Here is a 24,116-nt window from a genome sequence, read left to right as displayed (position 1 = left end):
AGGAGGGCTGTGGGGTGGGGCTGGAATGTCATGGGGGCGGGGCTTCGTTCTTTGCGGACGCCATTATCATGTGGCAGTCATGGTGGACTGAATGATGATCCCTAAGATGTCTGTGTCTTAACTCCTGGGACCAGTGGACCTGTCACATTCCATGACAACACGCCCTCTGCCGAGCGTCTGAGTGAAGGACCCTGAGATGAAGGAGGAGCCTCGAGACCTGGGAGCCTGTGTCCTGGCGTCCTCGTAGGATGAGGCTGGAGGCTCAGAGTCAGGAAGAGACGGGAAGAGGCTGTACTGTGGGCTCTGAGGTTGGGGAAGGGGCCGAGCCAAGGCGTGCAGGCGACTCTAGACATGGTAAAGGAGGATGCCTCCAAGGCCCCTCTGGCAGGAGCGCAGCCTGAGGGAGGCCACGGTGGACCTCTGGCCTCCAGATCTGCAGGAGAGTCAGTTCACGACACCTTCAGCCGCAGGTCCGTGGGCACTGGGAACAGTGGCCACAGGAAATGGAGGCTCAGGCTGACGGGCTCTTCCTTTCTGTTTCTGGACTTTGGAGCACCTCTTGAATAGGTACTGGGCTGGGCCTGGTGCTCAGGCCACCCCTCTGAGTTTGACCCTTGGTGCCCACTCGAGCCCCATCTGCTCACGCCCCTTCCTCCCGGTCTCTGGAACTTGCATTTCTTTTTTTTTTTTTGGAGTTGTAGTCTCACTCTCTTGCCCAGTCTGGAGTGCAGTAGAACACTCATGGCCACCGCAGCCTCGACCTGCTGGGCTCAGGCAATCCTGCCTCAGCCTTCCAAGTAGCTGGAACTACAGGCATGCGCCATCATACCTGGCTGATTTTTTGATTTATTGTACAGACGAGGTCTCACCGTGTTGCCCAGGCTGGTCTCGAACCCCTGAGCTCAGGCAATCCTCTCACCTTGGCCTCCAACATGCTGGGATTACAGGAGGGAGTCATTGTGCCCAGCTGCATTTCTTTTCCTTTTCCTTTTTTTGAGTCAGGGTCTCACTCTGTCACCTGGACTGGTGTGCGGGGGCACAATCCTGGGCTCAGACAATGCTCCCTCCTCAGCCTCCTGAGTAGCTGGGACTGCAGGTGACACCACCACGCCTGGCTTCTTTTATAAAACTTTTGAGACAAGGTCTTGCCATGTTGCCCAGTCTGGTCTCGAACTAGGCTCAAGTGATCCTCCCAAAGTGTTAGGACTATAGGCCCGAGTCACCACACCCAGCCAGGAGCTTGCATTTCTGCGTGGGTCAGCTGGCTCTGGTCTCTGCGTCCTCCCTCTGGACTTCTGCCCGCTCTGGCCCGCTCATCCCCAGCCGGTGCCCAGGCTCCAGCCGCGCACGTCTGGCGTCCTCCTGCGGGCCATCCTGTCCGCAACTGCCGCGGGGTTGCGCGTCCTGCGCGCTGCTTCTGCCTCCTCCGAGCCTGAGCTCAGGCTTACACCCGCTGCGTCTTGCCGTTTGGAGGATCATCACGGACAGGCTAGAATAAGCACAGAGGCTTGTCAGGTACAAACACGGCACAAGAGTCTGGCCTGGCCTGCTAGGTCCCAGATCTGGCACCACAGCTGGAGAGCAGGCTGGGCAAAAGTTTTCCTGACACCCGGGTCGGGCAGGTGCCAGCTGGGCAGCAGGTAGCCTCGCTGTCAGTGTCCCTGGTCTGCAGGCCCTGAGAGGTTAGGGATCGTGAGGCTGCCGGCCCGCGGCTGGTGCTCCCAGGTGAGCAGGAGAGAGGGTCCTGGCCAGGCTGTGCGGGTTGGCCAGAGATGGGCCCGGCTGTCTCGTGGGAAGACTGGCAGGGCTGCTGTGGGACATGGCGCCACTGTGACAGCCAGGATTCCTGGTTCCCCCCAGCCTGGTTGGACTCCAGGACTCCACTCCTCTTTTCTTTTTCTCTTACTTTTGTTTTTTTTTTTTTTTTTGAGTCGGAGTCTCACTCCATCACCCAGGCTGGAACACAGTAGCATGCTCCCGGCCACCGCAGCCTCAACCTGCTGGGCCCCGGCAATCCTTCCGCCTCAGCCTTCCGAGTAGCCGGAACTATAGGTGTGTGCTACCGTGCCTGGCTCATTTTTTTGATTTATTGTGGAGTTGAGATCTCGCCAGGTGGCCCAGGCTGGTCTGGAACCCGTGGGCTCAGGCAATCCCCTTGCCTCATCTTCCCAAAGTGCTGGGATGACAGGCTGAGCCACTGAGCCCGGCCTTCTCTTGCTTTTTTAAGAGATGAGGGCTTCTTTTTTTTTTTTTTTTTATTTGGAGTCTCACTCCGTTGCCCAGACTGGAGTGCAGTGGCCGCTCCCGGCCACCGCAGCCTCGACCTGCTGGGCTCCGGCGATCCTGCCGCCTCAGCCTTCCGAGTAGCTGGAATTACAGGCACGCGCTACCACGCCCAGCTGATTTTTTGATTTATTGTAGAGATGAGGTCCCTCCGCCCAGGCGGGTCTCGACCCCGCGGGCTCTGGCCATCCACTCACCTCAGCCTCCCACAGGCGCGAGATTACAGGCTGAGCCACCGAGCCCAGCTGAGATGAGGTCTTATTCCATGCCCCAACCTGGAGTGCAGTGGCTCTGTCGTCGCCCACTGCAGCCTCAAGCTCGTAGGCCCAAGCAGTCTTCCTGTCTCAGCTTCCTGAGTAGCTGTGACCACAGGTGACACCATACCCAGCTTTTTTTTTTGAGTCAGAGTCTCACAGTCACCCAGGCTGGAGTGCAGTGGTGCAATCATGGCTCACCACAGACTTGACCTCTGGGCTTAACCGATCCTCCTGCCTCAGCCTCCCAAGTAGCTGAGACTACAGACAGGTACCACCACACCCAGCTTATATATTTGTTTATTTATTGCCAGTTCTGCCCTGTTTCTAGAACACCTTCACGATCAGACCTCATCACCCTGCCCCCGCGTCAGTCCTCAGTGCTGGCCATTGGGACCCCCAGTCTAGCTCTGATGGACACAGAGTCCCTGATGCAGGGCCAGGCTCTTCAGCCTGGAGTTCTGGTTCTAAGGCTGAGTGTGTGACTGAGGGCTGTCCCCTGGGTGTTTCTTGGTGGCTTCTAAGTCCACTTACCGCCATTCTGTTCTCTGGGGCTTTTGTCCTAGGATGGGGTCTTCCTCTGGTCCTGGGGACAGAGGCAGCTGTGCAGGGTTGAGGGCGGGTAGACAGGACACCAGCCTGACTGCGGTGCTGCCAGGGTCATGGGTAGAGAGACCAGGCTGTCTCTGCCCACGGTGCCCTGCTGAGGCCGTGTGCCTGAAGACACCTGACGATGGCAGCGGCCGGGAGATGTCCCCAGGCCGGGCGTAATGGTGACGAGGAGAGCAACTCAGCCTGGAGCGGGCAGCCTGGCTCAGCCCAGCCTGAGGTGTCCCTTCATCGCACTATCTGGGTTCTTCTCCTGGGCATGGGAGGAGCATCCAGGGCCTGGGCACGCTGGCCGTGTCCCCGAGCAAATGGCTGTCTTTTTTTTAAGCTTTGCTGAGATGCAATTTACACGCCATGTGGTTCACCATGTAACATGTATGACTCAGGGGTTTTCGGTCCACGTGGAGGGCTGCTCTGAGGTCTCCCAGTGAGGCGAGACTAAAGGGACGCTTTTTTTCTCCTTGGAGGATTTGCGAGCCAGCTCGAGTTAAGCTGCTTCTGCGGTGAACCAGGGCCACGGGGTTGTGAAGTGCCTTGAGTCCCGCCTCTGGTTAAGGCGGTGACCGGAGGTCTGGGTCTGGCAGGGCCCCAGGTGCCGCCCGCTCAGCACAGGCCCCAGGATGCTGGGTCCTGGCCCCTGCCGCCCGTGCAGGTGGACATGTGGCCCTGGAGATGGCGCCAGGCAGCCACGCCTCCCACAGCCCAGGGGGTCTCTGCACGGCCGCCGGGGAGGGGTGACCACGTTCTCAGAAACGCTCGCTTGATCCCTGAGTGTGTCGCGTGTGGCTGCCGTGACCGCTGCCCACACCCTGGGGCTCCACGGTGCCATGCTCTTATGGTTCTAGAGCAAGAGGTCTGAGATGGGCCTTACAGGGAGCATTCTGGGTGTCAGTAGGGCTGGACCTTCTAGAGATTTCTGCGGGGAGTTCACTTCTTGACCTTTCAGCATCTGGTGGCCGCCCTATCTGGTGGCCTGTGGCTTGGGGCTCTTGTCACTCCGGCATCGGCTTCTGCCTTCTGACTCCTCTGACTTTGGCCCTCCTGCCTCCTCATAGACAGACCCTGTGATGATGCACGTGGCCATCTTTGGGGCCCGTCATTCTGCCTCTCACGATCCGCTGGTCCCAACGGACCCCTCCCCCACCTTGCCCCACCCCCACCTGTCTCCGCAGCCGCGGCCCCACTAGCACCTCTGGGGGCCCTCCACCCCACCACCCTCTCTGGGCTCAGCCGCGGCTGCTGCTCAGCCTCTCTGTGGGCCCACTGCCCTCCCTTGCTCCGCCCCGGTCTCCCCACTGCAAGTGAAGCCACAGGGTCCCTTGTTCTAACGTGGAGAGGAGCCTCGGGGCAGGGCCAGCAGGACCTTGGCCTGAGCCTGCAGCCTGAGTGTGGCCCGGGGGCCCACATGGGTCCCATGCCTGGGAAGCCCGGGCGTCGGGGGACTCAGGCAGGTGGGCTTGGAGCAGGTGCTCCGGCAGCACAGAGCGGGTACCGGTGCCTTCTTCCTGACATCTGGATGACACCAGAGCTTTCATCTAGAACTTTCTACAAGGATGGAGCAGGATGTGGGCTGGCCCCGAAGACCCAGCAAGGCCCTGCATTGGGCCAAGGTCCAGCGCCCTGCGGGCAGGAGGCTGGAACAGAAGGCCTTCGACGTGGGGCGTGCCTGGGCATGGTGCCATGGGTGGCAGCTGGCGCAGTAGCGCTGTCTCCTGCGTGCTGTGCCAGAGCTGCATGCTGTGGCTTCACCCTAGAGCCCCACCCTGAGGTGGACAGTTCCGGTGACCACAGAAACCAGCCATCCCCTGGTGTCGTCTGCCATGCAGCCCATCTCCTGCGTCCCAGGTCCCCAAATGCCTCTGACGAGTGTCCTGCTTATGGCACAGCTGTGGTGCCTTCCCGATCTCTGAGTTCCCTTTCTTTCTTTTTTTTTGTCTTTTGTTTTTTGAGTTGGAGGCTCACTCTGTCGCCCAGAATGGAGGACAGTGGCCGCTCCCAGCCACCGCAGCCTCGACCTGCTGGGCTCCAGCGATCCTTCCACCTCAGCCTTCCCAGTAGCCGGAATTACAGGCATGTGCTACCACCTCGGCTGATTTTTTGATTTATTGTAGAGATGAGGTCTCGCCAAGTTGCCCGGGCGGGTCTCGAACCCGCGGGCTCAGGCAGTCCACTCACCTTGGCCTCCCAAAGCGCTGGGATGACAGGCTGAGCCACCGAGCCCGGCGAGTTCCCTTTCTTGCAGGGGCAGGGGAGCTTGATTCTTTTCTTCTTTCCATCCTTCCCCACTTCCCTCCCTTCTCTCTCCTTTGGGAACAGCTTTGTTGAAGTATGACCTGCACCCCCTGCAGCTCACCCACCTAAGTGCCCAGCTCCGTGGCTTTTAGCTCAGTCAAGGAGCCACGGTCACCACGGTTGACGTGAGGCATTCTCATCTCCCCACAGAGAAGCCCCTTCGCTGAGGGCACAGCATGTGACCTTGTGTGGCTGGGTCTCAGTGAGCGTGGTGTCCTCAAGATCCACTCATGAGTGGCCTGTGTCGGAGCCTCCTTCCTGCTCACGCCTGAATCGTGTTCTGTGTGTGGATGGGCCACACTGTGTTGATCCATTCATGCCTGATAGATGCTTGCGTGGCGCTCACCTTCGGGGGATGGGAATTGTGCTGCTGTGGACATGGGTGTGCAAGTGCACGTGTGGCTGGATGGTTCCGTTTTCTCGTGGGCATTTGCCCAGGAGTGGAATTGCTGGGTCACACGGTGACCTCCTTTGCCTGTTCTGGGAACCCACCAGCCTGTCTCCCACAGTGCCCATGCCTGCCACACCCCACCAGCTGTGTGCAGAGGGTGTAGATACCATGTTCTGCCCACTCATGATGGGCTGTCTCCCAACTGGCATCCCGGTTGGCATGGGAGTGTCTTCCTGAGTTCTGCTGTGCACGTCCCTGCTGCTGGATGGCGAGGCCATCTTAACTTGCATGAGGGCCTTTTGGATGTCTGCTGTGGAAGGACACCTGGTTGCCCTGGCCGGGGCTGTGTGTCCCACTGGAGTCAAGCCCCACTCTGCCTGTGTCCTGAGTGCATCCCTCTTTCTGGGAGGCTCTCCGGGTGCCTCAGGGGGCTCCGACATGGTCCTGTGTCCTCTGCCCCCAAGTTCCTGGTCACCTAGAAGGTCGGCCCCAGGTGGCTTCCAGTCTAGCCCCTTTCCCACTGTTGAGGTGGTGTCCACGTGGAGGATGATGGAACGTGAAGACTTAGACGTTGTGAGTCTCCTCTTCATACTCGCCTACCAAAAAAAGTCATTTCAAAAGGCACAAATGAGGCAGCAAAACAAAAACAAACCCGCATGGCTGCCCTGTGAGGCCTCTGGGGCGGTGGCAGACTCAGTTCCCTGCATGAGGCTGGGGGCAGAGCTCCCAGGCCCAGTCCTTCTCCACAGCGCACGTGCTGATGTGAGAAATGCTTGTCATCCAATATCGCAGTGGATATGGCCATGTGCTCTCCAGGTGACCCAGGAACCCTGTGAGGTATAGGGAGCCCCCCGCATCTGAGGCCAGATGTCAAGCCCTAGGCCCTGCCCTGCTTGGGCCCCGCTGGCCTCAAGAGGAGACAGCAGGCCGCTGGCTCATAGCATGCGGGGCTGCCCTCCACGACTGGGCCTTTGGACAGGTGGGCCTTGAAGGCCTGGCGGGCAGAGCTGGGCGGGGCAGGGATCAGCTCCCTGCAGGCTCCGCCTTAGGGATTCCTGAGTGCCATGTGCCCTGGTTGAGGGATGCTGGGGCAGGAGGAGGCCTGGAATGGAAGGAGCCAGGAAGGACGAGGGCCGTTGGGTGTGACGGGTCCTGGTACCAAAGGGAGGGGGCTCACGGGGTCTCGGCAGAGCTTGGCTGGGCAGTGGGCCCAGGTGCCCACCCGCCGTGTGGCCTGGACACGTGCCTGCTCCTGTGGACCTCTGTGCCCCCCTCAGTAGGCTGAATTGACAGTTCACCATGTAAATGCACAGGATGGGCCAGGGACCTGCAGGTGCTGACACGGGGACTGCCAGGGCCACCACATCTGGGCACAGCAGACCCAAGGCCCGACCCCTGAGGGACAGGGACCTGGAGGTGACTGTGTACTGCTGTTGGTCCCTCCCGCCCCGCGCACACCTGGCCTGGACAGGCACAGCCACCAGCCCGATTCAGAATGACACACATCCATGTGGTTATCCGGTCTCAGCTATTCCCACCTGCCGGACGTCCCCCAGGATGGTCTTGTCTGTCGCTGTGCCATCCAGCACGCGGGGGCCCTGCATGAATGCTGCGTGACTGTGTCTGGGGGGGGGACCAAGGGGTCCGTGGGGCAGATGGGGTCACTGGTGGGAACTCAGGTGCTGAGCAGGACTGGGTGTCAGGGCAGGCTGGTCCTGGGGACCCTGGGGGTGGGGTCTTTAGCACCTGCTGCTCTGGAGGATGTTGAGACAGCCTTTCCCTGGTCCCACCCATGACTGTCACGGAAGCCATCCTCTGCTCCTGCCTGGAGCTGTCATGCTGTCTGTGGTGCACCCACGGCCTGCGCAGACTCCAGCTTGGAGGCTTTCATGGCTGCCTCGTGGGAGAGGCTACGAGGACTCTGCACAGAACAGGGGTTGGAGTCACAGCGGGGACGGGAGCTCTGAGCTGGGTTTTATTATTATTATTTTTTAGGTGGGATCTCTGTTGCTCAGGCAGGAGTGCCTTGACTTCCTGGGCTCGGGTGATCTTTCCACCTCAGCCCTCTCCCCCAGGAGCTGGGACTAGATAGAGGCTTGTGCCACCGCGGCCACCAAGCTTTTGATTTTGATTTTTTCAACCTAAAAAGTGCATGAAATAATTTTTTTTTGTTTTTTTGTAGAGATGACATCTTGCTATGTTGCCCAGGCTGGCCTCGAACTCCTGGGCTCAAGTGGTTCTACCTTGGCCTCTCGGTAGCTGCACCTGGCCTGAGCTGGGGGTTTTATCAAACCCAGCAGTGGGTCTTTTACCTGCAGCTGTCCCCTGGTCTCAGCCCTGTGTGCCCCAGGTGGGAGGTGGGGTGGACAGAGGCAGGCAGGGAGGAGGCCAGAAGGTCCCTTGGCTTTGCTGCCACCTGACGGTGGTGCCTGGACACAGGTGCGGACTCAGCTGGGGCCTGGAGCCCGGAGCCGGCCTGCATGGATTCCTGGGCACATGCTGCCCTCTAGTGCCTGCTGCAGGGAGCGCTGCATCCTGGGGACGGAACCAAGCCAGGATTGCATGACTTCTGCCTGCCACTCTCATTCCCAACCGCTCAGGGGCGCAGGGTGGGGGTGGGTTTTGCGAGTTTTTCTCTCAGTCTGCGGGTTGTGTACACTGGGTTCTTGTTGTCTTTGTGTTTGGAGAGTTTCCTCTGCTCAGGGGACCTTTCTGTAGCCCTTTCCAGGGTGGGGTTGGCTGTCCCCCCCATCACATGCTCCGGGCCCAGGAGAAGCTCCAGCCTGCAGCCTCCCTGGAGGGGCAGCCTGGTGCCGGCGACCGCAGGCGGGCTAGCGAGGGCCCCGTGTATGAACTCGGCCTGATGGCCTCTTCTGTGCGTGGCCATCGACTTGTAGCCAGCGGTGACTCTGAGCACCCCTGAGGGACACGAGCTGTTCTAGCCAGGTCTTCTGCTCTCCTGGCCCCAGATTCTTGCCCTGCCCTGGGCCTGGATTCTGCTGGCTGCAGCCAGGCCATTCCCTGTGTGATCTCCAGGCTGCCACGTGGAGTTCCCTGCTGGGAGCGTGTGACACTCACACCGGCCTCAGTCACCCAAACACCCGGCAGGTGCCGCTGTCTCCTGTGCTTGTGCCTCCGAGGCAGAGATGTCGACAGAAGTTGACACCAGCGGAGACGGGCCCTGATAAGAGGAGCTTCTGTTTCTGGGACTCTGGTCTAAAACGAGCCCGCTCGCTTCCAGTGTCACCATGGCTCTTAGAACTGGGCCACTCTGCTTTCGGTTAGCGGAGTCGTGTGTCTTTGGTGTCATGCAGAGTCATGGCGCTGCTGATGGCTTCCCTCACCCCAGCTTCGCCGCTAGGGCCCAGCCGCCTCTGTTCCCCCGTGGCCCCAGTGTTTTCTGCATTCTGGGGGGGGGAAGACGCCAGGACTGGGTGTCGGTTCTCACTGCTCTCGTCTCCCTCTGCAGGTGTGGTGCTTGCGCCGCCGCCGCCATGGGGTCTGAGGACCACGGCGCCCAGAACCCCAGTTGTAAGATCATGACGTTCCGCCCCACCATGGAAGAGTTCAAGGATTTCAACAAATACGTGGCCTACATAGAGTCGCAGGGAGCCCACCGGGCGGGCCTGGCCAAGGTGGGTGATATCTTGGGCCCATCGTGGCCCTCCATTGTCGGCTGCACTATGCACCTGCCTGGGTCCGCTCTCGGCTGTCCCTGAAGGCGCTACCTGTGTGACCACGCCGAGCTCATTTCCGGTGCATGTTGGCGTCTTACGACACGCCAGTGCTGTTTTGGGCCCCCGAGTTGAGCTGTGACTCATACTGGGGAGCCGGCAGGCTGGGCAGGGACTTGGAATTCCGCGGCGTGAGGCCCGGGGGCCAGTGGGACACCGGGACATCCTGGGCCTAAGCAGTGTCTCCCAGGGACGCCAGGAGTCCAGGAGGCCTTCCTGGGGGAATCCTTACATTCCAAGAGAAGCAATTTGCGGGGTGGGGATGGTAATGAACAGGACAGGCAACTCCAGCAGTGTGACAGGGCAGGGAGTGAGTGATGCAGGTCTTCTCGGGTAACCCATCTCCCAGCCCCGCCCTGGAAGCAGTACCGATGCAGGTTTCTTCTGTCTCCTAGGCATTTTCTGCATGTGTGTTTGTATGTGTGTGCACATGTGCGTGTGTGCGGACAGATACACACACACCCGCCACTATTCGGCACCAGCAGCATGGCCCATCCGCACATGTCCTGTTCCTGCGGCCTCCTGGGGCTGCGTGTCTCTGCACTGGTGTGGCCTCGCCAGGCACCGTCCGACCATTTGCAGGAAAACTCGGCATATTCTGGGCTCTTCTTGTTGCCTGTCGGCTGCCTGTCGCTGGTTCCTGGTCGCTGGACCAAGGGTCAGCAGAGTACATAGCCCAGGTGGGGGTGCCGTGGCTCTGCGGGCAGACGGCTTGGCCACAGACCACGCAGACGTGAGTGGGCTGGCCGTGTGCCAGAAAAGCTTTATCACAGACCCAGAGTGTGACCTCACGTCGCCACTGTCACTGGTCCTGGATATTCCTCTGCCCTTCTCCCAACCGTTTGAAAACAAGCAGCCGTCCTCAGTTCAGTGACTGTAGGGCAGCAGGCAGTGGCTGGATGTGGCCTTGCTGACCTTGGAGGCCACTTCCGCCCAGGCAGCCTCTCCTCTCCCACGCCTGGTCTTGGCGGATGCTGCTGCTGGCGTCGCCTCTGTCCCGGCGAGCCTCGTGCCTTCTCGTCAGCCCCGTACTGGTCATACCCAATCTCTCAGCCTCAGAAGGTTCAGAAGTAGCCAACACCATCTCCCCCCAGCGTGAGCTCCGTTCTGCACGCCGTGGCCAAGTGGCAGCACACCCCTGTCGGAGGGAGCCAGGGCCCTGCCCTCCCAGCCTCGGCTCACCCGCCCATGGCTCCCACACTCCCGCCGGGTTTGACCCTCTGCTCTGCCTGCTGGGCTGTGGGTTGCCAGCCGGGAATGGCCCTGCGGCCAACTGGGCTTTCCAGGTCAACCCACTGAGTCCTGCTCTCCCGGTGGCCACTGGGAGTGGCTTCCCTCTCTCATTCCCTGCTTTGTCCTGGTAGCCGCCTTCCCTGTCCCCAGGGCACGGCCTTTTCTGTTTTGGACCCACGGTGTCCCTCATTCAGGAAGGTGGTAGCGGATGAAGGCTGAGACCGCCCTGTTCTCTCCCAGGGCACCTGGAGCATCCACTCTGTCCCTCTTCCGTCCTTGACCACCTGCAGCCTCCTCTGCCCTGTGTGTCCAGTGTGTTCTGTCCCCTGCAGTGGCCTCGGACCGCCGTGTCCCCAGTGGCCTCCTCCCTCCCAGTCCCTCCCCCACCCCTCCCCTGCTTTCCTTGGAGCCCGAGGCCTCTGCTGGGGCCATGAGTGCCCGGGACCCGTCTCCCTGGCTTGCTTAAGTGGCAGAAACCTCCTGGCCCGGGCACTCCTGTGAGGTGTAGTCACAGTCCGTCGTCCCTCTGCCCTTGTGGCTGCCCCTCTCCACTCCTCTTTGGCGGCATCTGGAGTGCCACCGTCTCTTTGACCGAGACCCCTCAGGGGCTGGCGGGAGGGGGCCTGGGGCCATGTGCGCGGCGCACTCTCAGGAGTGCAGTCGGCGGCGGCATCACATTGGCGCCCACGTGCAGCACCCGCAGCCCCTCCTGTCTCCCGCAGCTCTGTGGGGACAGCTGGGCTCGGGGAAGCATCTGCTCTGGCCCCGGGTGCCCCCGTGTCTTCCAAATGGGGTCTGGCTCTGGGCCGTGGCCTCTTGGGGAAGAAGCACGGTGCCTGCTGGTTCTGGGTGGGCCATGGCAGCGAGGGGGTCCCCTCACTCTGGCCTCCCGGCCTCCCCCACCCATGTGTGTGTGCATGCATATGTGCTTGTAGGCGGCTGGGGGTTTCCTCATTGAAGCTGTATCCCCAGGAGCTGCCGGGCCCGCTGGAGCTGGGATGGGGATAGGGCCTGGGCACTAGCGATGCTGGGCGTGGGGCCTTGGAAGCGCAGGGGTGAGAGGAGCCCTGGAGGCCCGCTGGGGTTCTGTTCGGGGGTGAGTGCGTCCCCAGCAGGCACTGGCAGGATGGGCCTGGGGCCTCCCCTTTGCTGCTGCCAGAATCGCTGCCTTCTGCAGCATGTGACCTGTCGCCTGCAGGCTGTGGCCAGAGCCTGCCCGGCGGGGAAGGCTTGCTAGGACACTGGATCCAGGGGGCTCTGAGCCCCTCAGGTGATCCCTCTGCATGGCCTGTGCCCTGAGACTCCGCCCGATCCCACCTTGGCAGGGCGTGGGGTTCTGGGCCACAAGGGTCACTCCGCCCTGAGCATTTCCCCGGTGGCTGTGGCTGGCACCAGCAGGATGTGGCCCTCCCTCGCGGCCTGTGTAGGATATGTCATGTCAAGTGTGACTTGCGCGTACACTCACGCCCTGGGTGGCTCCCAGCTGTCTTTACTCTGGGGGTGCCACCACGGGGTGCCACTGAGCAGGCGGCCCGGCCTCTCCTCAAGGAGGAAGGGTTGGGCGCAGAGCGGACAGTGGGTGTGAGACCTCTGGCAGATGTCGGGGCGAGTCCGTGACTTCTGGCCAGCACCTCTGGCGTGGGCTTGGTGGGGGTCCAAGTCCATGGAGCCCTCTGGCAGAAGGCACGCGGACTTTGTGCAGAGGCGGCGTCACATATGGCTCAGAGCAGTAGGCCAGGGAGCCTGTCGTCATGGCTGACTCTGCAGGGCCCTCGCGTGCCTGGCATGGGCCCTTCGTCCTGACGCACTCCTGCTTTCCCGTCTGGAGTTTTTCAGTGCTCACCACCCCTCACTGCCCCACGTGGCTGGACCAGAGACGGCCCGACGCCTGTTGCATTGCAGCTGCGGTTGACGCAGAGCCAGCTCTTGAGGGGACGGCCATGTCTCCTGGGAGGCGGCTCACCCCATTGTCCTCTGAGTTGGGGCCCCCCAGCCCTGCGGACATCAGAGCCAGGGTGTTCCTGGTGGGCCATCCTGGCTACTGCAGGGGGAGAACAGCATCCCTGGCCTCCACCCACCCCATGCCAGGAGCACCCCATGGTGGTGACAACCACAGATGTCCCAGACATCACCCAGTGTGCCCTGGGAGCTGGGACCCCCCAGCTGAGAACTGCTCGCTTGTGGCTGCTGTCTGGTCAGTGAGCCCGCGTGGAGCAACAGAGACTGTGCCTCTGCTGTGAACGGGCAGCTGGGGTGCGAGCCTCTTGTTGCCAGTCAGTGGGTTTCTCCATGGGTGTGGCAAGTGGCGTCTGGCTACCCGGGAGCTGCTGGCCAATGTGGTGTCTACACCCTCGGGACCCCAGGGGCCTGATGTGAGGGAGGGGCGGGGCAGCCTCCCAGAACTCCTGAGAGCCAAAGCCGTGGACTCAGTGTCTCGCACACGGTCGGGCAGTCCAGGCAGCCTTCTGGAAGGGGTCTTTTCTCCAGACTGGGTGTGACAGCCCCAGAGCCGTGCCCGGGAGGCCTGCGATGTCTGCTGGGGCTGTTGCCCAGAGGCTCACCCCGGCCGGAGGAGAGAAGACGCGGGGGTGCGGAGGCTGGAGCCAAGAAGTGCGCCCTGGGCGGCCTCGGTCCTTCCCTCCCGCGTAGGTGAAGGTGCAGCCCCCGCAGGGCGAGCGACTCCGAGTTCCGCGCTGGTTCTGCCTGTGGCCGCCAGCCCCCTCCCCCTCTGCTCCGTGTGTCCTGGTGTCCGAGCTGGCCTGGGTCTTGCGGGGGGTGCTGCAACACTGGCCACGTGCCCGGGGGCCTAGGCCGGTCCTGCCCCCCCTGGTGGATGCACGTGAGTGTGCTGCTGAACTGCTCTGGGCCTTGGCTTTCTCAGCTGTCCGTGGGAGCAGGGATGCTTCTCCTGCTCAAGGTCCTCTTGGGGAGTGGACACATCAGCCCCCGCACGCCCAGCACAGTCCCAGCTTGGCTGGGGCTCTTGTCGCCTGCGGCCACGCAGTCCCAGCCCTGCCATCCGGCGTGTCGTCGTTGCTCCCCTCAGCCCCGCTTTGGGCCTCTCAGCAGCCCCTCCTCTTCCACCTGCGTACTTGTGGTTCCATGTCTTTTTTTTGTGTGTGTGAGTCGGAGTCTCACTCTGTCGCCCAGACTGGAGGGCAGTGGCCGCTCCCGGCCACCTCAGCCTCGACCCGCTGGGCTCCTGCGATCCTTCCGCCTTAGCCTTCCGGGTACCTGGAACTACAGGCGTGCGCTACCACACCCGGCTAGTTTTTGATTTATTGTAGAGATGAGGTCTCGCCAAGTTGCCCAGGCGGGTCTCGAACCCGCGGGCTCAGGCAGGCCACTCACTTCGGCCTCCCAAAGGCGTGGAATAACAGGCTGAGCCACCGAGCCTGGCTGTGGTTCCATACCTTGCTGCGGGCTTCCTTGTCTCAGGAGGACTGGCCATCGGCCTCTCCGGGTGGTGCGTGCATCCACTAGGGCGTGTTGCCTCTGATGTTTCTGGCACCCAGACCTGAGTGTCCCACATGGGTCTCAGTCAGGCGAGGCCCTGGAACAAGTGTGCTTGGTGTTCACCCCACTCTGTGAGTCCCTGGTGGCCCGTGGTGGCTGGTGGGTACAGTTCTGTCCGCTGCTGCTAGGGGGTGCAGCAGCCTGAGCACCTGTGACCCAGTTTGGTGACTCTGCTTTTCAGAAGGCCCCCAGAGTGCGAGTCCAGAGTCCTGGCCAGGCCTCACCTGGGTTTGCTCAGGGGCGTCGTGCAGATGCACGTCAGGTTGACGCCTGACTCTCAGGTTGGGCCCAGCTTCCCTGGTTCCGGGGCCCCCTCAGAGTCAGCGCCAGGGTCTCCCGGGGATCTGGGGAAGCACAGGGAGGAACTCCTGGCCTGCGATTGCGGAGGGCAGATTTGGGGTGGCCCCGGGAGCGGGGTGCTCCGCTCGGCTCATGGAGGGCATGACTGACCCGCTCTCGGTCTCGCAGATCATTCCCCCGAAGGAGTGGAAGCCTCGGCAGACGTATGACGACATCGACGATGTGGTGATCCCGGCACCCATCCAGCAGGTGGTCACGGGGCAGTCGGGCCTGTTCACGCAGTACAACATCCAGAAGAAGGCCATGACAGTGGGGGAGTACCGCCGCCTGGCCAACAGTGAGAAGTATGCAGCGTGGCTCTGGGCAGACGGGCCCTGGGGCGGAGGCAGGCCACACACGCGGCCCCTGAGCTCTGATGGGTCCAGCCCGACCCGGGCCCCACACCTGCCGCTCGGCTGTACGCCGGCCCTCGGCCTGTCCCTGACTAGGAGCATGTCTTGTGCCCTCTGCGACAGAGCGGCACCATGCCGCTTCCTGGCTCCACACGGGCACATGCATGGGTGCACATGGGAGCACACGTGGCACACGTGTGTACTTGCATGATTTGTGAGTGCCGATTCCTGGTTCTGCATGGGCACGTGCAGGCACGTACAAGAGTGCGTGTGGGAGCACACAGGGACATGCATGGGCACACATGGGCACAGGCACACACGTGTTTGCGTGCTCACACGTGCTGATTCCTGGTTCACATGGGCATGCACAGGTGCACATGTGGACACACACATAAGGGTGTTTGTGGGAACACAGGGACATGTGTGCGTACACGGGCACGGGCAGAGGCACATGTGTGCACTTGTATGTTTACAAGTGCTGCTCTCTGTTCCACAAGACACAGGCCTCACACCCCCATCCCATGTTCCCTCCCGCCCTGCGGACCCCGCTGTCTCCTCTGAGAGCCAGCCCCCTCTTGCCTCCGGCCTGTGAGTGTCTATGGGGGCGGGGCTGGCCAGGCCTGCCTGCCTGGCTCCCCACCCACCAGCACTTCATCTGCCACCGATGCTCTTGGTCTTGGCAGAGCAGGGGTGATGAGAGCCACCCGGGCCCCTGCCCAGCCGCCCCGGGTGTCCTAACTTGAGTTCCCGGGCTCGGAACACACGGGGTGGGTCACACTCGCGGCGGACCACATGGCCATGTCGCATGACCCAGGCAGGGCTGGAGGGTGGTCTGAGCTGGCTCTGGGATCTGTCCCCAGGTACTGTACCCCGCGGCACCAGGACTTCGACGACCTGGAGCGCAAGTACTGGAAGAACCTCACCTTTGTGTCCCCCATCTACGGGGCCGACATCAGCGGCTCCCTGTACGACGATGTGAGTACAGGCCGCGAGGCTTCCGGACACCGAGGGCAGGCCCGGGCATGGTGCTGTCTCGAGGGTGGAGGCGGGAGAAAGGTCGCCTGAGCTCGTGTCCAGCCCCGGTCACAGCCAAGTCCCAAACGAGTTGCAGAGGGATATGGCTTCTCTGATGTGCAGGCCTCTCCATCACTCACATATTATCAAGACCGTGGGCTTCTCAAGTCCCTGTCGCTGTGACTTTCTGGAGCCTGGGGAGCCCTGCGTCTCAGCCAGGCTGGGCTGCCTGCCAGGTTCAAGTCCAGTCTAGTCCCTGCTTGGCTGGGCCTGGCCTCGCGGGAACTCCTCCTCCTCCCTGCTGGACGCTCAGAAGCGGGACCTGTGGGGCAACGTTTCCAGAAGGTTCTGAGAAGGTGTGACCACAGCTGCATGCTCTGCTCTGCTTCTCAGAGCCCTTTCAGCCCATGGCACAGGCCTTGTGGCGAGAGGGCCACCGTCTGTGGGGCATGGGTGGGTTTGCTCCACTGAGTGCGGTGCCAAGGGAGATGGTGCAGGCCCAAGGCCTGGAGAGCCTGAGGGAGGCACCCTGACCCAGAGCCGGGAGAGCTGATTCTGCTAGGCTCCCTCTCCGTCGGATCCAGGACCCCCTGCCCTCAGCTCCACCTGGAGGTCACTCGGGCAGGAAGCCCATGGCACCATGACCCCAGTGCCTGAACCCCCAGTGTGCCATCTGAAGTGGGGCTCTCTCCCCCTGAACCTGGAACAGTGGCCTGTGCCCTCTGATCTGCCTCCAAGAGGGAGGCTTCCTAGTGACATTGACAGGAAGCACTTGACTTCTGGAAGCCCTGGAGCCCGTCTGGTCTCTGAGGACACGGCAGCATCATTGCCTCAGGCCTCTGCTGCGAGGCCCAGGGCTTCTCTGTGCAGGACTGGTTTGGCATGGGCCATGTGGGCAGGGTGGGCAGCCTCTGTTCTTCAGCCTGTTTCATATGGGATGTGTAACGCTCACGGCACTGGGGTGATCTGCTCTCTTCAGGGGGCACTGGGGCTGTCACCTGGGAAATGTGCCCATAGTCATGCCCTCTGTCCAGCCTGGAGCTGGGCTGAGTCCAGGCCATCTGGCAGCGGTGTCAGTTCTCTGTGCCCTGTGACCCTGGTCAACTGCCATCCCAGGCTTAGCCATGGTTTGCACGCGTGCCCTGATGCTCTGGGTCTGTGTAGCTGGACCTCCTGCCAGCTGGCACTTGGGTTACAGCTCTGTTTCTGAGTCTTGACTTCACCCTGGGAAAGGCGTCCAGTCCTAGCAACCGATGGAGCTGCAAAGTTCAAGCTCACGAAGCTGTCCAGGCAAGGGGTCAGAGGCCTGGCTATCAAATGGTCAGTTGTTTTCCACATAGCATTTCAGGACGTTGGAGCTAGGTGGGGTCTTTTGTTTTCTAGTTATTTGTCTCTTTTTAAATAGCCTTAGTGAGACTCACACACCATGTAATTCACCCATTTAAAGTGGACAATTCAGTGGCTTTTAGCACATTCACAGAGTTCTGCACCAATCACCACTAATTTCAGAACATTCCATCACCCTGAAAGAAACCCTGTCCCCATCAGCAGTCACTCCCTGTCTTCCCTCTTGGCCCGACACCCACAGTTCCACATCCTGTCTCTGAATCGCCCGTTCTGGACATTTCACGTGTGTGGAATCCCACCTCACGTCCTTTTGTGTCTGGGTCTCTCGCGGAGCGTGCTGTCCTCAGGGCTCGTCCACACTGTGGCCCATGTCAGAGCCGCCTCCTTTGTTGTGGCTGAGTCACGAACCACGTGTGGACATTCAGGTTGAGCGTCCCTTATCGGAGATGCTTGAGTGTTCAGGATTTGGGATCTGTTTGGGCTTTGAGATATTTGCATGAACATAACAAGGTATCTGGGGGGGATGGAACCCACGTCTAAACATGAAACTCATCTGTGTTTATATGCATCTCATACACAGAAGCTGGAGGTGGTTTCACCCATAGTCTAAATAATTTTGCTCGGAAACAAAGTTTTCACTGCAACTCCTACGTGAGATCAGGCGTGGGTGCTGCTGTGGCATCATGTCTGTCCTCAGGAAGTTGTGGGTTTTGGAGCATTTGGGGCTGGGACTGCTTGGCTGGTACCTGGCTGTGTTCACCCATCGTCCGTTGGTGGACGCATAGCTTGTTCCTGCCTTTTGGCTGTTACAGATCATGCTGCTGGGAACATTCACATAAACGTTTTTTGTGGACGTATGTGTTCTTTTCTCCTGGGTAGATCCCTGAGACTGGATTGTGGGGCCAGGGGGCAACTTTGTTTAACTTTTGTGTATGTGTTGGGATCTCACTCTGACACCCAAGCCGGAGTGCAGAGACATGATCATAGCCACTACAGCCTCGACCTCCTGGGCTGAGGTGATCCTTCTGCCTCAGCCTCCTGAGTGGTGGGACTACAGGTATGTACTGTCATGCTTGGCTAATTTTTTGATTTTTTTGTAGTGACAAGGTCTTGCTGTGTGGCCCAGGCTGGTTTCAAAGTCCTGGTCTCAAATAGTCCTCCACCTCGTCCTCCCAAAGGGCTGGGATTATAGGCATGAGCTACCACGCTTGGCCTCTGTAACCTTTTTTTTTTTTTTGAGTTGGAGTCTCACTCCGTTGCCCAGACTAGAGTGCAGTGGCACACTCACGGCCACCCCAGCATCAACCTGCTGGACTCTGATGATCCTTCTACCTCAGCCTTCCAAGTAGCTGGAACTACAGGCGTACGCTATCATGCCTGGCTAATTTTTTTTTTATTTATTGTAGAGACGAGGTCTCGCCAAGTTGTCTGGGTGGGTCTCGAACCCACGGGCTCAGGCAGTCCACTCGCCTCGGCCTCCCAAAGTGTTGGGACTACAGATTGAACCACCAAGCCAGCAGCCTGTGTAACTTTTTAAGAAACTGACAGTCTATTACTCCCACAGCAGCTGTGCCATGTTCTGCCCTGACTTAGAGCACAATGGCTTCGGTATCTTCACATCTCATGACACTGTCCTTCTTCCTGGTTCTGGCGTCCCAGTCGGTGTACAGGGGTGTCTCATAGCGGTGGTGACCTGTGTAGCCCTGCAGCTGGTGACGGCGAGCACCTTCTCACGTGCCTCCTGGCCTTGTTAGATTTTCTTTAGAAACATGTTTAGAGCCTCTGTCCACATGTATGTGAGACTATCTGGCCTTTTAGTATTGAGCTGTGGGTATTCTTGGCATACTCAGGATACAGGTTTCCTACCTTACACGTGACTCATAGATCCCCTCTCCTTTTCTCCATCCTTGGGGCTGGCGTTTCGCTTTCTTGGTGGTGTTTGGGGTGTCTTTTGTGGCCTGTGTTTTTGCCGTCAGATCTAGAATCCATTGCCCGTGCCAAGGTCATGGAGGTTCTCCCTGAGTGACAGCCCAGGCTCCAGGTCTTGGTCCATGTTTTGTGTGGTGTGAGATTGGGACCAGGTTTCCTCTTTGTGTGTGACATGCAGTCCCAGCACCACTCGGTGGGAAATGGCTCTTCCCACGGAATGATCTGGATGCCCAGTGGATCCTGCGTTCTTGGCTATTTTTTAAAAATAGACATTTCAGAGCTGCTTGAGAATCACAACAGAATTGCGCCAAAGGCTGAGTTCCCGTGCTCCTGTTCCTGCACAAGGCCTCCCCTGCACAGGCCTCCTTCCCACGTGGCCTCCACCCTCGGCCTGCCCTGCAGAGGGTGTGTTTGTCACAACCGATGCGCCTCCATGGACACATCGTCCTCACCCAGAGTCCATCGTTCACAAGAGGGTCCCACTTGTGGTTGTGTGCTCTGTGGGTCTGGACAAATGTGTGATGACACGAGTCCATCATGATGGTGTCACACAGCTCGTCTCCCTGCCCCACATCCCCTGAGTGCCGCCTGTCCCCACCCTCTCAGCCCCGCCGCTACTGGGCTTCCTGTCTCCCTGGCTTATCCTCTCCCTCTGTCCTGTGGTTGGAGCCAGAATGTGGCTTCGTCCCTTACTTGCATGTGTGTAAGGTGCCCATGTCTTCTCCCGGCCTGAGAGTGCGACTCTTCTGGGCCTTGCGGTCCCATTATCAGGACGTGCCACGATTTGCTTGTCCCCTCACTCCTGAGGGACGTTGGGGCTGCCCCGGGGCCGGGTGGTGTGGACACGCGCCTTCAGCCCCTTGGGGAGACACCGAGGAGGGCAGTTGCTGGGACACGCGGGGAGCACTGCGCTTCAAGCGACACCACCACACCGGCTTCCGGCATGGCTGCGCCGTTTGTGCTCTGGCAGTGATGCGTGGGCGCTCCTGCCACCCCCTCCTCACCAGCGTGCGTGGTTGTTGGGTTCCGTGGTTCACCCACCATGTGGTGTATCAGTGTTACGCTGTGGTTTTGATGTGCATCTCCTGACAACACGCACGCAGCGTTTATCCGCAAGCTCATTTGCTGCCTGTGTTGTCTTAGTGAGGTCTGGCCAGACCTTCTCTTGTTTTTATTTTATTTATGTGTTTGTTTATTTTGAGTCAGCGTCTTGCTCTGTCTCCCAGGCTGCAGTGCGTTGGTGCTCCCGGCCACCGCAGCCTTGACCCATTAGACTCAGGCAATCCTTCAGCCTCAGCCTTCCAAGTAGCTGGAACCACAGATGTGCACCACCACACCAGGCTAGTGTTTTGATTTATTGTAGAAATGAGGTCTCGCCAAGTTGCCCAGGCTGATCTCAAACTCCTCCTGGACTCAAGCAGTCTTCCAGCCTTGGCCTCCCAAAGTGCTGGGACTACAGGTGTGAGCCACCACGCCCAGCCTTCTCCCATCTTTGTACCACATTGTCTGTTTTCTTATCGTTGTGTTTTGGGAGCTCTTGGTGATACTGGGCACCTCTCCTCCATCAGCTGTGTCCTGCCCATGGTTTTCTTTGGGGCTCGTCTCCCTGTTCTCTTAAGGCTCCTGCACTGTTGTCTTTAAACACAACTCAGAGCCTCGTCCAGGGAGAGCCTCAGCCTCCTCCCATGGGCTGCCTCTGTCTTCACTGCAGCCTCTCCAGGGTACCTGCGACCACATGTGGGTGCTGAGGGGCCCAGACCAGTGACTGCACCCACCCAGACCTGGAGGGCTCAGGGCTCCCAGGCCACGTGTTTGCAGTATCTGACCCAGCGCAGAATCTCCCTGTACAAATGGGGAAACTGAGGCCCAGAGCAGAGAACCGACTTGCGCCGGGTAAATTATGCCGGCCCCCGCCTCAGCCTGCTCTGCTACACAGTGGGTGTGTCGTGTGGGCGGTGAGGCGGGTCAGCTGCCCGAGGGGACCTTGGGCTCCTTGTCCTTGAAATGAGGATCTTGGCCAGGCTTAGTGGCTCAGCCTATAATCCCAGCACTTTGGGAGGCTGAGGTGAGTGGATTGCCTGAGCCCGCGGGTTTGAGACCCGCCTGGGCAACTTGGCGAGACCTCGTCTCTACAGTAAGTAAAAAATTAGCCAGATGTGGTAGTGTGTGGCTGTAGTTCCGGCTCCTTGGAAGATTGAGGCGGAAGGATCGCTGGAGCCCAGTGGGTCGACGCTGGGGTGGTGGTGAGCGTGTCACTGCACTTCAGCCTGGGCGATGAAGTGAGACTCCAACTCAAAAAAAATAAAAAAGAAATGAGGATTTGTCGTTGCCCCCTCTGCTCTGACTCCTGCAAGGGCCCACTTGCAAAGGATCTGCTGGTCCCACCAAGTCCCCAGACTGGTCTTTGTGGCAGGAATGGCAGTGGGTGGATTCGGGGCATGGAGAAGCCCAAGTTCACGAGCATGCGAGTCCTCTCAGCCCCTCACAGGTTCCGAGTACCTCCAGGACTGAGGTCGACAAGTGTGTTTTATGGGCTCGGAAGGCAAGAGGGGCGCTCTTGCTGGTGGTACTGAAAACGGATGAGCCTGGGGAAGCTCCCTGGTGGCCTGGTTCTGAAGCCACTGGGAGCTGCCGGAAGGGCTGGCATTGAGCCTCGCCCTAGCCCCGTCGCTGGGTTAGCCCCACTCAGTGCCTGACTTAGAGGCACGGGCATTATCACAGCCAAACTGCAGACTTCACAACAAGACCCCTACCCTGCACGGTCAGCGCATGGCTTAGCGTCCCCCAGCAGGCTTCTGCCCACCTGGCTTGCACTGGCATGTGGGGGGGGCCCTTCCTCGTCCTGGAGAGCTGGGCTGGCAGTGACCCTTCAGAGGAGTCTGGGCCGGGAGCAGAGGCTCATGCCTGTCATCCCAGTGCGTCGGGAGGCCAGAGGCAGGAAGACCTCTCAAGCCCACGAGTTGTAGGCTGTGGTGAGCTATGACTGAGCCGTTGCATTCCAGCCTGGGCAACAGCGCCAGGCCCATCTCAGAAAAAGAAAGACGGGGCCTGCAGGGTATGGCCAGCCCTGGCAGGCCTGGCACCGGGGTGGCCTGGGCCGGGACTGGGTGGGCTCTGTGGTGCCTGGGGGCCTCTGCGGAGGGTCACGGGGTGGGGGCGGGTGCCCACGCTAGTCTGCCCCCGCAGGACGTGGCCCAGTGGAACATCGGGAGCCTGCGGACCATCCTGGACATGGTGGAGCGCGAGTGCGGCACCATCATCGAGGGCGTGAACACGCCCTACCTGTACTTCGGCATGTGGAAGACCACCTTCGCCTGGCACACAGAGGACATGGACCTCTACAGCATCAACTACCTGCACTTCGGGGAGCCCAAGTCCTGGTGAGTGTCACAGTGCCGGTGGGTGTGGCTGTCTCATGCGCGTCTGCCCCTGCCGGGGGGCTCAGCCGTGCAGGCCAGAGCCACTTGGGGTTCACCTCCAAGCTTCCTGGTCCCCGAGCTGTGGCCTGCACTGGGGTTTCTACGGCTGAGCCTTCCTGGGCGCTGGGTGTCGCCGTGGCCCTGCATGGCTCTACCTGTGCCATCCTCATCTGTGGCGGCTATTGCCGTGGGTGTTCCCTACCAGGCAGGGGGTCTCCAGGCTCAGGCATGGTTAGCAGCAGGCCCCCGCCTGGAGGGTCTGGCCGGGTGGTGCTGGCTGGAAGGCTGCACTGGAGAGTGGTGGACCCCGCAGGGTCGTCGCAGGCGTTGGGAGGACCCTGTGGCTTGTTCCCGCCTTGAAGGGCCACCCTGCTGGGTGCTGCCTTCGTGTCGCAGCAGCCGTGAATCATCCTGCTGTAGCAGCAGTGCCTGCACCGGAGCTCAGCCTCTCCCAGCCGCCTGGGGTTCTGTTGCCACGTGGCCGCTGCTGGGGGCGTCCCTCACTTGGCATGTGGCGTCAGGGACATGCTGAGGCCTTGGCCACAGTGCCCCACCTTGGTGAGAGCTCATGCCAGGCATGGAGCGCCCCATGTAACCCTGCGGCAGCACGGGCTCGGGAGGAGCCCCCACCCATGCTCACCCACGCACAGAGCAGCCTGTGAGCACCCAGGAGAAGTGTGAGTGCCTGGGAGGAGGGTCCTGGGCCCTTGAGCGAGGAGTGTGAGTGTGGGAGGGGAGAGGGGCGAGCACTGGGAAGGAGGAAGTCTCACCCCCTGGTTCAGACCACTCAGCACCCACCCCACACGCATCCTAAAGTCGGGGTGGGCCTGGGGCTCAAACCCAGGACTCTGCCTCTCCCTGGTGTCCCAGCCTCCCTGCGCCCTGCACGCATGACCACCCCCTTGCCCGCCGTGCGCCGTGTGGATCTGGGGACTGAGCCTGGAGGGGTAAGAGGAGCTGGGGTGCTCTGTGGGAGGCTGGGAGCTGCTGTCTGGAGCCGGGTCCACCGTGGCCTCTGGCAGTGGCCCTTCGGTTCTACTTCCAGCCCACGTCTTCAGACCCCCCGGCCCTGGCCAAGGCCTGCCCACGTTCCTCCCGTGGGGCGCTCAGGCTGTCCTCGTGGCTTCTCAGGTGATCTGGAAGGGGGCGGCCAAACGCCTGCACCCTGTCATCTTAAGCCTTGGCTACGGTCCCAGTCTCGTTCTTAGGGTGACCCCCCAGGAAGCACCCTGGCCTGCAGAGCCCGGCCTGGAGGCAGCAGGGATGAGGAAGGACACAGCCCATGATCCGGGCACTGTGTGCACCATGAGCCGTGGAGGGCTGAGTCCGGCCTGGCACCCCGGGGAAAGGGCACCCAGCTTGCGGGTGACAACACCAGGAGCTTCTGGGCCTCTCCGCAGCTC

General features: G+C 60.7%; 1 protein-coding gene across 1 annotated transcript in view; it reads left to right on the top strand.

The window, feature by feature from the left end:
* Window positions 1-9,291: 9,291 nt before the first annotated feature.
* KDM4B (lysine demethylase 4B) overlaps window positions 9,292-24,116 on the top strand; it is a gene marked incomplete at its 3' end in the record, with an annotated part of 77,810 nt that continues 62,985 nt past the window's right edge. The window contains exons 1-4 of the mRNA XM_021707987.1: window positions 9,292-9,464; window positions 14,781-14,956; window positions 15,865-15,979; window positions 22,481-22,674. Of these exons, the coding sequence (XP_021563662.1) occupies window positions 9,324-9,464; window positions 14,781-14,956; window positions 15,865-15,979; window positions 22,481-22,674 (626 nt within the window). The remainder of the gene's footprint in view (window positions 9,465-14,780; window positions 14,957-15,864; window positions 15,980-22,480; window positions 22,675-24,116) is intronic.

The sequence above is a fragment of the Carlito syrichta genome, unplaced genomic scaffold, assembly GCF_000164805.1.
Source record: "Carlito syrichta isolate Samal-C Ts95f unplaced genomic scaffold, Tarsius_syrichta-2.0.1 Scaffold130367, whole genome shotgun sequence".
NCBI lineage: Eukaryota > Metazoa > Chordata > Mammalia > Primates > Tarsiidae > Carlito > Carlito syrichta.
Note: the sequence above shows the minus strand (reverse complement) of the source record. Positions and strands in the feature narration are given on the sequence as shown.